This window comes from Clytia hemisphaerica, unplaced genomic scaffold (genome assembly GCF_902728285.1).
Source record: "Clytia hemisphaerica strain Z4C2 unplaced genomic scaffold, Clytia hemisphaerica genome assembly, whole genome shotgun sequence".
NCBI lineage: Eukaryota > Metazoa > Cnidaria > Hydrozoa > Leptothecata > Clytiidae > Clytia > Clytia hemisphaerica.
The window spans coordinates 159736-173120 of record NW_027103476.1 but is presented as its reverse complement, the minus strand read 5'-3'; the positions used below and the strand labels follow the sequence as shown (position 1 = coordinate 173120).

The 13385-nt window shown below is 35.8% G+C and overlaps 1 protein-coding gene across 1 annotated transcript; it reads right to left on the bottom strand.

Moving 5' to 3' along the window:
* Positions 1 to 8620: 8620 nt before the first annotated feature.
* LOC136798551 (stimulated by retinoic acid gene 6 protein-like) lies at positions 8621 to 10801 on the bottom strand. Its single transcript, XM_067055171.1, has one exon. It carries the CDS (start codon positions 10703 to 10705, stop codon positions 8918 to 8920), a length of 1788 nt encoding a protein of 595 aa, XP_066911272.1. The 5' UTR covers positions 10706 to 10801; the 3' UTR covers positions 8621 to 8917.
* Between the last annotated feature and the right edge of the window lie 2584 nt (positions 10802 to 13385).

Below are 13385 nucleotides of genomic sequence, written 5' to 3'. Positions count from 1 at the left end.
AGCTCCTATTCTAGCAAACGCCCCAGCCTTTATGCCCTCTGACATGATTAATTAACAGACTATTTTGCTAGTCTAGCTCTGCTTCTTCTTTTGGAGTATTTTGTCCTGATTTTCCGTCGAAATTTTTGCCAAATTGAACATAATGATTAGCCTGTTTTAAGCGCGTATACACATTTTTCTTTTATTGTTCGGGCCTTCAACTTGGTTTCATCGAATATTTCGATCTGGGAGGGAATTATTGGTTTCTAGGCTATATTTCAAGCCCTACCGAACCATTTTTGAATTTTTGGATCCTCAGATCCTAAGGTCCTAAGTCTCAAGTCTAGTGTTAAAACCTAGAGTTGAAACTCTAGCTACCCTTCCAACCTAATTTAGAGCGCTTCCAAATTGTTTGTGGTTATAAAATTTTGTGGGGAATTTCCCTTTTGTGCTAAGTATTTTGGCACTGATTGTAGATCCTTGGTCAAAATCAATCCATTAAACTCTCAACATGCAAGCAAGCTTACATAACCTTTGCAGACCGACGGGGGTGTTCCGCTGAGGTTCGAAAAATAGACCCTACGTGGACTCTTTTTTCAAAAAATTTTCAAAAATTTGCGAAAAAAGTGACCCTGAATGGTGATGAAATTCCAAATTTTCTCAAAATTTTCCATCTTCTCATCTTAACCCTTAACTTAAGGTCATTTTACCGTTACACAGTCATAACTCCTGACCACTTGAGATTCAGAGAAAAAAAATTTGCTATTTTTTGTAGCTGAGAGAAAGAGCCTTCCAACTATACCAAAGTTGATACCTGAATCATTTGTCCTGGTCAACAAATGGCCTTTGAAAGAATAAATTTCCAGAAATAAATGATGAACTTATTGGCCTTTTTCAAAAAAGTTAGCGGCTTGGAAAGGTTAATTCCCCCAGAAAAGGTACCCTACGAGGGTTAATTTTACTATTTTAGTGTTTTTGCGACTCTACCTGGGTCTCATTGAGGTGAAAAAAAGTACCCTGACAAGTGGCGCATTCCCGCACCCCTTTTTGCCCAAGTACACAGTGAGTTATGTTAAAATGTCTTTTTTTTTCTTTTTCCTGCGCTGTTTCACCTTGCTTCATAACCCTGCATTTTTTGATAGGACAAGATACTGACCAGAAAGATATACTTTAGGCGTACAAACTTTCGCGAGCAGAAACTTTCGCGAATCAAGACGTAAAATTGAGAATTTTCACATGAAAAAAAGGCTTAGAGGGGCAAATACTTCTTGGATTGGCTTGAAACATTTGCCCTTTGACTTACTAGTCTTTTAGCAGGCTAAAAAGTGCCATAAAAGTTACATTTTATTCAAAATTTGAAGTTTTACAGATTTTCTATTTAATCAAGAATTTTTCACGAGCATAAACTTTCGCGAATGGCTCTTCCTAGAATTTTTAAAGACATTTACTTTCGCGAAAAGGGCCAAAATTCGCGAAAATCGCGAAAGTTTGTGTTCGCGAAAGTTTGTACGCCTAAAGTAAACTACAGAATGACCTCTTGTCATATTTTTTCGAGAACTGTGCCCCATGAAATCAATAAACAAAGTAAAAAAATTCACGAAATAAAAAAAAGTTCACTAAATAAAAAAGCATTTCACTAAATGAAAAATATTTCACTAAATCAAAAAAATATATTTTACTAAATGCAAAATATATTTCACTAAATGCAAAAAATATTTCACTAAATATAGGCCATAGAGTTTTGCTACAAATGAACAACCATAATGGTCAATCTACGATTTGCTGCTGTATTTTCCCAAAAAGAAATAGAGTATGTGTGGTTTAAAACCTACACGCCCTTATCTCCATTAGTACTCTGTTAACACGCAACGTTGTTTGAACATTTATTTAACGTCATGCGGATATAAAAATTTAGATGAACGTTGAAAAGACATTTTGGGCCAGCCAGCTTGTTTTTCATTTGGCAGTCCTGGCGGTTTTTTAATGTCAGAAAGAAGCTGATTGTTATCTTTTGAAAACACGAAAAAACTTCATTCTACTAAAAGTTGGTGATATAATCTCGATTCTTCTACATAACACTGTGACGTTAATTAGAAAGACTGTCCTAGTCTTTGATCAACAGAAAAAATATTAGCCTCACTGTAACTGCGTGTGGTAGCTAGCTATCAAAAGATTTCACACTTAGGCACAAGTCAAACGATCCATCTATATTATAAACTTTAAATCCGAAATCTTCCAATCTTGCACGTAGCTTTTTCGCTGGCGATTTTTAAGCAACCGGCAATTTTCTGTATTTATCTTCAATTGGTCAATTTTTTAGCCTTAAAATGACAGCCGTGAAATTGTAATTTTCATTTCTGTTTCTAATCTTCTTTCCTGGCGAATAGATTCTGAAAACATGCCAGTTTTGATTCGATTTACTTTCAAAATAATTATTCTTTAACTTTGTTAAGAAAGAGAGCGATTTTGTACTAGTAATCTCATGGTTATGAGGGAAATTCGGGATAAATTTCCCGAGGTCAATTTTGAAATTTTTTGAAATTTCCCGAGTGCAACGAGGGAAATTTAAAACATTTCAAAATTTGACCGAGGGTAATTTATCCAGAATTTCAAGAAAACAAGCATGGGATTCCTGGTTAATCTTATGGTTTGGATTGAAATTCTAACAATTCTGAAAGACGTCAATTTAACACTGGAAATCAATCTGAAAATTTAAAAAGAGGTCTCAAAAAAGTCATAGAAACGCGAATCGAGTTTTAATTGGATAGTATTCCATTTACTTAAGCCTTTGAAGTTAATAAGAAAGTCAAAGATCGTGATGATATTCCAAACGAAGAAAATTTCACTTTTGCGGGAAATTACAAAATCTAGGAGGGAAATTACAAAAGCTAGGAGGGAAATTACAAGTTCGCGGGAAATTACAAATTAACGTAAGCAAAAACGTCAATCGAATTTCAATCAACCATGAGATTATCTTGCAAATTCATTGATGAAAGTAGCAAAAAGTTTCTTTAGTTCATTTTCTTAGAAAATATAAAAATTGTATAATGAAATTTTCCTTGGAAAATACAAGAATTTACTTTTGGTTGTTTTCCTTGCAAAATAAAAGAAATTATTCTAGGTAATTTTCCTTTGAAAACACTACAAATGGACACTCCAAATAGTCCGACCCATGCCCCTGTAATGGTGTATTTTTGATAGCGTGCACTTTACAAGGATCTTTTTCTAGCTGTTTATTCATATTGTAAGGGTGTGTTTAGGGACTGCTGAATTGCAAGTCTGGTGTCAGTAAAAAACAGATGTATCGTCATAGTTTTGACTTGCACCCATTTTGATTTAAATACAATTTTTTAGAAAGAAGCCGTCAACAAGAAACTCTCGACGCTCTACTATTAGATCCGCTCCCTATTCAATGGAAATCCAATTCCCTTTGAAAATCGAATTAGAGAAGGCCCCTTATTTTGCTCTAAATAGCCTGATTTTAGCCTATTTTTACCTTATTTTTGGGTTTAAGAAATACAATTTCCAACCCCCCCCCGGCAATTAGGTCCCCCCCGTTTATTAAAATCTAGAAAATTTTCAAACCCCCCCGTTTATTCGAACCCCCCCCCCCGTTTATTTGGAACCTAAGAGTACGCTATTGTTTTTCTCTTAAATGGATGTTCTATCTGTGTCTCCGTGGTTTATAAGAACTAAGTCGAAGGTAACAAAATCCTTAACCTTAAAAGTGTTCATAATATTCAATTGAAGTACAATTACTTTTCAAGTTTCAAATTTTTCTCACTATCCTCTCTTATTACCTTATTTGAAGTATGTTTTTATCAATTCCAAATAAATTTTTATAAATTTAGGACCAAGTAACACACATTTTATTACAAGAACTAATTTTCAAATGTTAAACTTTGAATGCTTGCTGTCACCTCAATACTGTTGTTTTTCGAATGGAATTTTCACAGAATGCAGCTTGAATATTTATTTACTAATACCAGTAATAATTTTTCAAAATAATAAGGAAGGCATTTCGAGGCACTCAATTTTCTTCAAGTTCTTAAAGCACTGACATTCTGACGTTCTAGTACTTTTAATCCAAGAGTCTTTTCTTTTACTTTGATGTTATGAATGCGTGAATTATCAAGAGATTTGCGTTTATGAGCAAAATTACGTCTAACGAGGGAGTTTGTTAAAAGTCAAATTAAATTGACAATGGAAATTGTCACTGAACAATAAAAAAATTCGTTCTTACGACATAGATAGAACAACAGAAATTCAGCTGTACTCATTCCAGCCGCGGCTTTCTTATACTATGGTCCCACTGGGTACGAGTTTGAAAGTTCTATGTTTTGACTTACTCTGAAGAGAGGGCTCTGATCGCCATGAATTCCCACTTGGCCATGAATCCAACAAAGATATAGACCAATGTAAATGGTAACACAAGTGCTAAAAACACCAACTGCATTTTCCGAACAGACTTCAACACTTTCATATTTCGAGCATGGATTTCTTCAGATTGTATCAAACCTGTGACTCTTGTTAACGCTGTCTTGATTTTGATCGTAGAAATTGTTTGTCCAGTGATGACCGTTAATAGTGTGATAACCCGGATGATTACTTGTACCGGGTGCCAGTCTAATCCAACGGAGTACCCACATTGAGAGCCGTTGATGTCTTCAGGTAATACGGTGATGAATGATAGTGGGTAAATTTCAATCAGGGTCACTACAATTACAAAAGCTAGGAGGGAAATTACAAGTTCGCGGGAAATTACAAATTAACGTAAGCAAAAACGTCAATCGAATTTCAATCAACCATGAGATTATCTTGCAAATTCATTGATGAAAGTAGCAAAAAGTTTCTTTAGTTCATTTTCTTAGAAAATATAAAAATTGTATAATGAAATTTTCCTTGGAAAATACAAGAATTTACTTTTGGTTGTTTTCCTTGCAAAATAAAAGAAATTATTCTAGGTAATTTTCCTTTGAAAACACTACAAATGGACACTCCAAATAGTCCGACCCATGCCCCTGTAATGGTGTATTTTTGATAGCGTGCACTTTACAAGGATCTTTTTCTAGCTGTTTATTCATATTGTAAGGGTGTGTTTAGGGACTGCTGAATTGCAAGTCTGGTGTCAGTAAAAAACAGATGTATCGTCATAGTTTTGACTTGCACCCATTTTGATTTAAATACAATTTTTTAGAAAGAAGCCGTCAACAAGAAACTCTCGACGCTCTACTATTAGATCCGCTCCCTATTCAATGGAAATCCAATTCCCTTTGAAAATCGAATTAGAGAGCGTCAACTTTAATTTCGAACTAAAATATGCGGTTGTGTCTGACGAAATACGCCACGGATCCTAAGGGTTGGCCACCACTAATAAAGAATAATTTGACTGTATTTTCTTTGTCAATTTCTATGTGAAGACTTAATAAAAATAGGGAAGAATGAAAAAAACCATGGGAATTTTCTACCTGAAAATGCTTTCAGAGATTAATAAACTGTATTAGGTTCTTATTTCAACATTTAAGGCGGCAGGTTCCCGCGACTAAACTACACGCTTTCTTATAAGAATGTACTCTATAAAAAAATAAGAATATTCTAAGAACAACAGCATTATGGAATTTGGCAACAAAACCTAAGAATACCATTTTTTAGCTGTAAATTGCAAATTTCCCCCAGTAAGTCTCAATGCTTTCCCAAATATACAATTTTATGCTTCAAGCAAGGATTACATGCTAAATTTAGATTGTATTTCTATCCTAACCTAAGAACACCGTAGGAATATTTTAAGATGATTCCCCAAAAAGTTAAGGATATCCATGATGAAATGGAAAATATATCGTTCTGATAAAAAAAAGCGTGTGCGTATTGCATAAAAGGTTACAAATATTAGAAGGTACAATATCGGTCAAAATATATTGAGAATTTTGGTTAATTCCTCGTTTTTAGCATTTTAAAGTTCGGGCGAGAAAGTGGCTTTTCGGCTATTTGTTAGATTTAATTAATTAGAGTTTATAGACTTCCAGGTCATATTCTGAGCCCTATCGGACCATTCTTGAACTTTTGGATCCAAGGATCCTTACAAATCGTTTGTGGTTATAAGAAAAGGAAATTTCCCTTTTTTCTCAAATATCATGGCCGGTATTGTAGGTAGGCTGTACACAGACCCGATATCTACGGCTAATTTCAAAATTCATTGCCGTAATTCATTGTACTACGAAACGATAAACTTGAGATACACTCTGGTACAGAGTACCGTCAACAAAAAACTCTCGTATAAAACGACGCTCTACCATTCGTTATGCTCCCAAATTCGAAAACCCGATTCCCCTTAAAAGTCGAATTAGAGAACGTCAACTGTAATTGCGTTTCAAAAAGGTTAATTACTAGGAATCAAATAAATCAATGTTTTCAATCAGAAAAATTGAAATAGGATAAAAAGTTGTAGTAATAAATTAATACTCTTTCCCCGCTTTATAAAAAGGAAAATAATCATCTGTGATGACTAAAAAAACTTTGAAGATTTTGACGCCCTCTGAGACCAATCTAAATTTTGGATTTTAACTTCAGCTTATAACCATAGATTTGCTTTAAGCCATCGCAGGTAAAAAAAGTGAATATCGAAAATATTGTTGCTATTGTTTTCGAAAACCCGCGAAGCTTCTGATTGGTCAAGCGCTGAAATTCTATTGTAATGTAATGCCACGTGACTTAGGTAGGATTTCCTACTTAACCACGGCACACTTTTCAGCGAAAGTACGACATCTAGGCCTTCGGGCTTTGTAAATCTATGGTTATAACTTCACAACCATCAAAATTATATTTCCTTCTCAACGAGTTTTTAGTTTTAGTTTCTTTTAAGGAACCCGGTCCGGTATGTCCAAATACTAGATATTAATCTAATGTTGTATTATTGTTATTGATGGTACGAAATAAAAACATGTGTATCAAATTCACGATTTTGGGCATTCCAAAAGCCCTTATTGTATATAGTAAGCCGCAAGCTTCATTGTAAGACACCAAACATGTTTTTTAAAAATCAAGAATGTTTGAAGATCGAATCACAACCAAGCTTTATCGACTCGTTTTCCATGAACATGAGAAAGCCACATTTTCATAGTCCAAAAGGAAGAGTTGTGCCATATACCTTGTCATTGATTCATTCATTTATTCACAAATGACATTGCTGGAAAAAGTCAGCAGAAGCAGCTTTCAATTCCGATCGTTCGTAATTTTCCGATAAACACCTCATTTGCAGAGTTCTCATAGTGAAGCTTCCGTAGCCTTAGAATTTCCAGCAAAAACAGCTTGGTCTTCATACCGACTACCACATTTTAAGACGCCCATTCAAATGCTTCCCAGGGGATGGCCATGAAGTCTTTCCCTAGTTCGGACATTCTAGTGAAGAACCTTCGTTCGCCAAAACAAGCTGTGACTAAAAAACGAAAGAAAATGGATCTTTACAAATGATAAGACTAAATAATATGAAGGAACGTAGAAGTCTACAATATATCGTCATCTTTCTTAGTCTGATTCGCAGACCTCTACAAAACCCCATGTAGTATATTAGGTAGTATATATAAGGAGCACGAATCCGTTAGTAGATGCCAGTAGTCTAAATTAGATTAACGTGCATTCTAATTTATCGCGTAACTTGTTTTTGGGTAAAAATAATAATTAATCATAGTCTGAATCGCAGACCTCTACAAAACCGCAGGTAGTTTCTAAACTCTCGCCAGCTAAAAACTGTATTTAGCCAATACCGAGTTTATGTATTTGCACTTTTGAGGACGATAAAAGTGCTGATTTACCGTCGTCCTCAGCTGGTCAGGATCTACTCAAATTAGAACCTTACTGTCTCCGTCGCTGAAAAACACACATACATAAACTCGGTAATATACGGCTAAGAGCGGCAAATCTCTGGAAAGAGGATTTACTGAGTAAAAGAAGCAGGAATTCGTTAGAGGATGCAAGCAGCCTAAATTAATCACGAATATTGACACATGACTGATAGTTATTTGTTTTTCCCTAATTATCAACGCATAGAACTAGAAGGCCTAAATATTGCGATTAATGTTTCTAATTTCTCATACATAAAATTTTTTTATTCATTTTCTCTAATTTCTCACACACAGTGTCCAAAATAATTATTCATTGCAACCATGAATTTATTATATACATGAACAACGCATGAAACGGTGGAGAGCGAAGTATTGTCTTTCCATTGTTTAAGGAAACAATCGTGGATCGCAAAGGACAACTGTTATGGCGGCATTAAATTCTCTGATTTGGAAAAATGATTAATCATCTCATTTCTAAAAAGTCCTTTATCTTTATCTTCTTATACTTTTTTACTCGAGATATGATGTGCTGATTTGTGCTTAATATGAGTGGTGGGTAGAATAAGTAAGGGTGTTTCTACTATGAGATAGAGTCCATCAAATCGGAGGAGGACATGTTTAGCGTAATTGGGAGACTAATTCACAAATAAATTTGAGACAAATGCATTAGACGTAAAGTTTCATTTAAAACACATACAACATTTTGAATATCTTTGATGCGCTCACAAAGACTATGTAAGGATAAGGCGAACAGGGTGTTTTGCAATGATTAATAGAGTACTAAACAAAGAAGACGGTATTGATTTAACCAATTGTTGTTATTCTTTAGTGACCTCATTCAAAAACCATTGAAATTATACCCCATAAAAAAACTAAAAAAAAAAATATGATATCAAATTTAAAACTACTACAGTAAAAGTCTCACGTGTGCTTTTTTCATACACAGAATTATTCCATAAACCAGGTCTCGGAAAATCCAGGTCAAAATTGACCATTATTCCTTTCTTGACAAAGCGAAGAAAATCCATATTGTGGTCTCAAAAATCCTTTTTTTACATAAAATGTTGAAGTTCATTTTCACTTTCGAATGTTTTACTGTTTCACGCATTAATGCTTCCGTTTTCCGAGGGTATGATTCGACTGTTATCTCGATACCTACCATGGTATCGTTCATTGGTCAAACCTGGGTTGCGTAGTAGTGTGTACGCGACGTACCAACGGTTTCGCGCCACTTTCCCGCTTTTTCCTGACCCGGTGATTGGTTGAAGCGAGCGGTCCGATCCACGAATCAAAGGGCTTCCCCACACGTTTCTGGTGAGTTGTTGAGAAGTGAGCTGTGATATGTTTCGAATGTGAGGTTCCATGAGGAATTGACAGAAGCAACGCATGATGGGGTTCTTGAAGACGTTCTCCACACGTAAAAAGGATCTGTACGAATTCGATATATCCATACTCTTGAAGAACATCATTGGGTTACGATCAATGCGACCGTAAAACAACAGAAAACTGAAAATGATGAATAAGAGACGTTTGACCAGGGACATCAGACCCGTGAACACATTCACGAAGAATAAAAAGAAGGATAGAACGTAAAACAAACGTGGATGCTTTAAATTAATCTGAAGCTTTGATGATTCCAAATCGGAGAAATAATAACGGATGCTTAAGCGTTGGATGATTTTAAAAACGATACCAGTGCCAACGAAAGATAATGTGTAGCGAAGCAATATCAAGACTTGTGATCCTGTTGCTATAGCTGCTAGGAGATAAACAATCCCAACACTGATACCAACCAACACATAACAACATATAAAACCAATGAACATTGCACTGATTAAGTATGCTGGAAACACCAATCGATGGTACAAAGCGATATTATGGCAACCATCATCTTTCCGGTAGAGGTTGTGATTTCCCGTGTATATTGCCAGAGTATCATTTTGGTAACAATACAAAAAATGAACCACCATGACCAGGTACAAGACAATACTGATGACCAACGCTAAATACCAGACTGCTTCGATGTCTGTGTTAGGATTAGTTCCCAGTACCTTTAAGAACTTGTAGAGTAATTTTAACCCTTGGTATTGTATTAGAAACAGAATCAAATACAGCAAGACGAAAATCACAGACATACATTGAAGAATTTCACCAGGAAATTTAAACCACGGTTTGAAAACATTTTTCAGTTTTTGAAACAGAGTTAACTGTGACTGTTTTGAAATATTTTTCCTTTGTAGAAGATTTTTCAAATACAGGATTTGATGTGTATCTACGACGCTTTTCTCGTTCGTTGGAAGTTCATAACATCCTGTTTTGAAGCATGTGTATAAGCGATATCCGAAACCAAACAAGATGACAGCAAGAAAAATGAAATTAGGTATCACAAGTATTGCAGTGATTCGTTGTAAGGTAGCTTTCAAATTACAGCCATCGTTATAGTCAAACTGTAGTCCGAGATAAACAATCTCCCAAACGGTAAATCCGATTCCAACAATCGACGAAACCAGTAAATGCGGAGAGGAGATCAAAGCAAAAAATGGGAAAGCTAAAAACCCATATAAAGTTGCTAACAAGATCGTTGAGAAAAATGAACACAGGTAATATTCTGGTTGATCTGATATTCTTGAGCAAAGTGCTAGTGCAACAGCTTTTTGGCCATTTCCGGAGAAAATGTTAAAAACACGGAGCGAAAGGTGGCCAAACGCTAATGACGTCATCAATCGATTTCGGTCATTGTCCTGCAGGAACAGGAATGGTGCTTGTGCTGTCAATTTCCCTTTCTTAAGTCGCGAGTAAATCTGCATGATAATTAAAATCAGCGTCGGTATCAAAATGACTAACACCAATACAGCGGTATTAGAGACAGCAGTTGACTGGCAAGACATTATTTTGTCGAATTTGTGACCGAACTTATTTCTTTAACCAGACCACCACTTTCTCCCTCTACTTCATTACGATATACCATGTAGCTTCATGCACACGAATTGCTGAAACCTTTAACACACGTGGTGGTATTACATTTCACAATGAAAGAAAAACGACTCGATTAGACAAAATGTTTTGACAATATTTCGTCTGTGAATAAACGTACTCAAAGAGACATAACATTTAGAGTCAAATTCACAATCTAAATAAAAACTCAAGTAAGGTAAATAGTCTTCGAAAAACTAAAAACTTGAAATTATTTGGAAATGTAAACAAACTTGTCAAAAAGCATTTAGAGGTTGATCTGAATCATGTTTCCGAACATTGTAGAACCTTCAATTAGCGGACACTCTAAAAGGCGGACACCTCTGACCAGCGGACAAAAAACATTGTCAAAAGGGTCAGGGTCAAAATGAATCATCTCCCCATTATGCCATCACAATACAAGAAAAGAATGTTTCATTCAATGAGAAGTCGTACGATGATTTTTTTGAAACTGCAAATTACTTTTCCAAGACTTGCTTTCTCTCGTTGTAATCTGGATCAAGCTTTCAAAATATTTCGGGCATTTAGTAGGGGGCCAAGCCTGGGGTTCCGTGACATCTTTTCTACGACCTAACCATTTTTAGTCAAAGAAATACAGCCGCTTTAAGACCAACTAACTGTCAGCTCTACTATGATTTGACGTCAAAATCTTGTCTTGATCGTACTGACGTCGGTATATTTTTGAACTTCAAGCGGCTGTATTTCTTTGTGTGTTTTAGTCAGAGAGTTGTTGTAATACATTTTTTTGCTCAGAATTTCATGCTCTTTCAGATGGTACCAATCATTTTCGTTTATTTTGACTTTTGAAAATCAGGTACTTTCTTACCCCTTATCTTCCCTTGCAGTTTTGCCAATGGCGTCACTATTTTGGTCATAAAAAGTTTTCCCGGGCCTAATTCGCGTCCTCCCTCTCAAATATCTTGTAATATACTGTTCTTTGGAATAGACTAAAAATGGTTAGGTCGTAGAAAAGATGTCACGGAACCCCAGGCTTGGCCCCCTACTAAATTTCTTACGTTTCAAAAAAAAAGAAAAGATTGCTTTGTTTGAATGATCTTTTGCATTGTGTCATTTTGTGACTCTGTAGTATTTAATGTCGAAATATTAGGATTGCGAAATTCTGAAATTTGAGCCCATTAATCAAAAGTCTCTAAAAGTCGGACACCTCTTATTAACAGACACTAACCTGTCTCCCCGATGGTGTGTCCGCTAATTGGGCTCTTCCAAAAAAAGTTCGTACACCCAGGGTGGGGGATATATTGTGGGGTAGCGAAAAATCATCAAAATCTGCCTTGTCCGGGGGGTAAATTGGGTTGTCCGGGAGGCCAAAAGTCACTTTGCCCGGGAGTAAATCACTGAAAATTGTTATATCCTCCACCCTCCATATATACAATTTTTTTCTGGAAGAGCCTATTAGAGGTTCCACTCTACTCATGGGATTTTTCGTTTTGTAAATGCATTAAAATTAATAAAAGAATTATTAGTTTGTGAGGAATGTGAAAAATCACTGTTAGATTGAGTGAATGCGTAGATTTTTTCATGAATACGCGATAATTCATTTCAGCCGCTTTTCCTTCACCTTCCAGTTAGACTAGCAAACTACTTTGCTGATGAATCAAGTAAGAGTGCGGGATAACCAAAAGTCGGTTGCTAATATAGCTGGTGAGAGGGTGCTGATTTACAGGCATTTTCCGCCCCTACCGCCAAACAAATTTTGACGTCAATTGAGAAGAGAGCTTGTTAATTTGAATCTTTATGGATTAAATAACGTCTGACATGAGTCTAGGGGCCGCGGCTCCACTTTGAAAGTGATGGGGACATGAAATACTGACGAAGGAGGCGCCGCCATGGTTGGCTCCGAGGGGCAAAAAATTTTAAATTTTAACCTTTCTAGATCGCCTAAAACAGGTCTATTACAAAGGTCTATTCAATAACAAACATGGCGGACGAAGCTGCGGAAAATATTGAATCAATTTTTGATAACATCAGAGAAAATGCAGTGGAACCATCAACACTTTTTATTCAAAATCTTCAGCTTATATTCAGCTCACCTAAGGACATTGTACTTGCAAACATAAGGAAATTAGACTTTACTGTTATGTGCAAACTTCGGGAACAATTATATGAAATATTCATTGATACATTTGAAAATGATATTCTGACACAACATGGCTTTGGCCCATCAGACAAACCACCAGATCAGATGTTGAAAGAACGACGAAAGCCAATCCCAGCATCATTTGATATATTCAATATGGGCTACAGTGTATGTGAGAACCAAATTGTTGGCAAGTTGGCTATTGATATTTTAAAGCCCTCTGCTATTCAAAACCACCAACAGCAACAAACAACAACAACAACACCAGTTTCTTCAAACAGTAGTAGTATCGTGGAGCAAAATAATCTTGTTTTGGTGGAGAAACTCAACGAACTTATTACCCTGAACTCAAAAGTTCTCACTGAGAATAAAACTTTGAAAGAATCTATGGTGTCTCTCGAAAGTAAACTAGAGAAATCTATATCATCCAACAACCTACTACAACAACAGTTAAAGGGACTTGAGAAAACTGTTAATGGCATCTCGAATAAGCCTAA

Bases quoted from the DNA above. Each gene is read 5' to 3' on its own strand.
- LOC136798551 (XM_067055171.1), bottom strand. From the start codon at position 10,705: ATGTCTTGCCAGTCAACTGCTGTCTCTAATACCGCTGTATTGGTGTTA.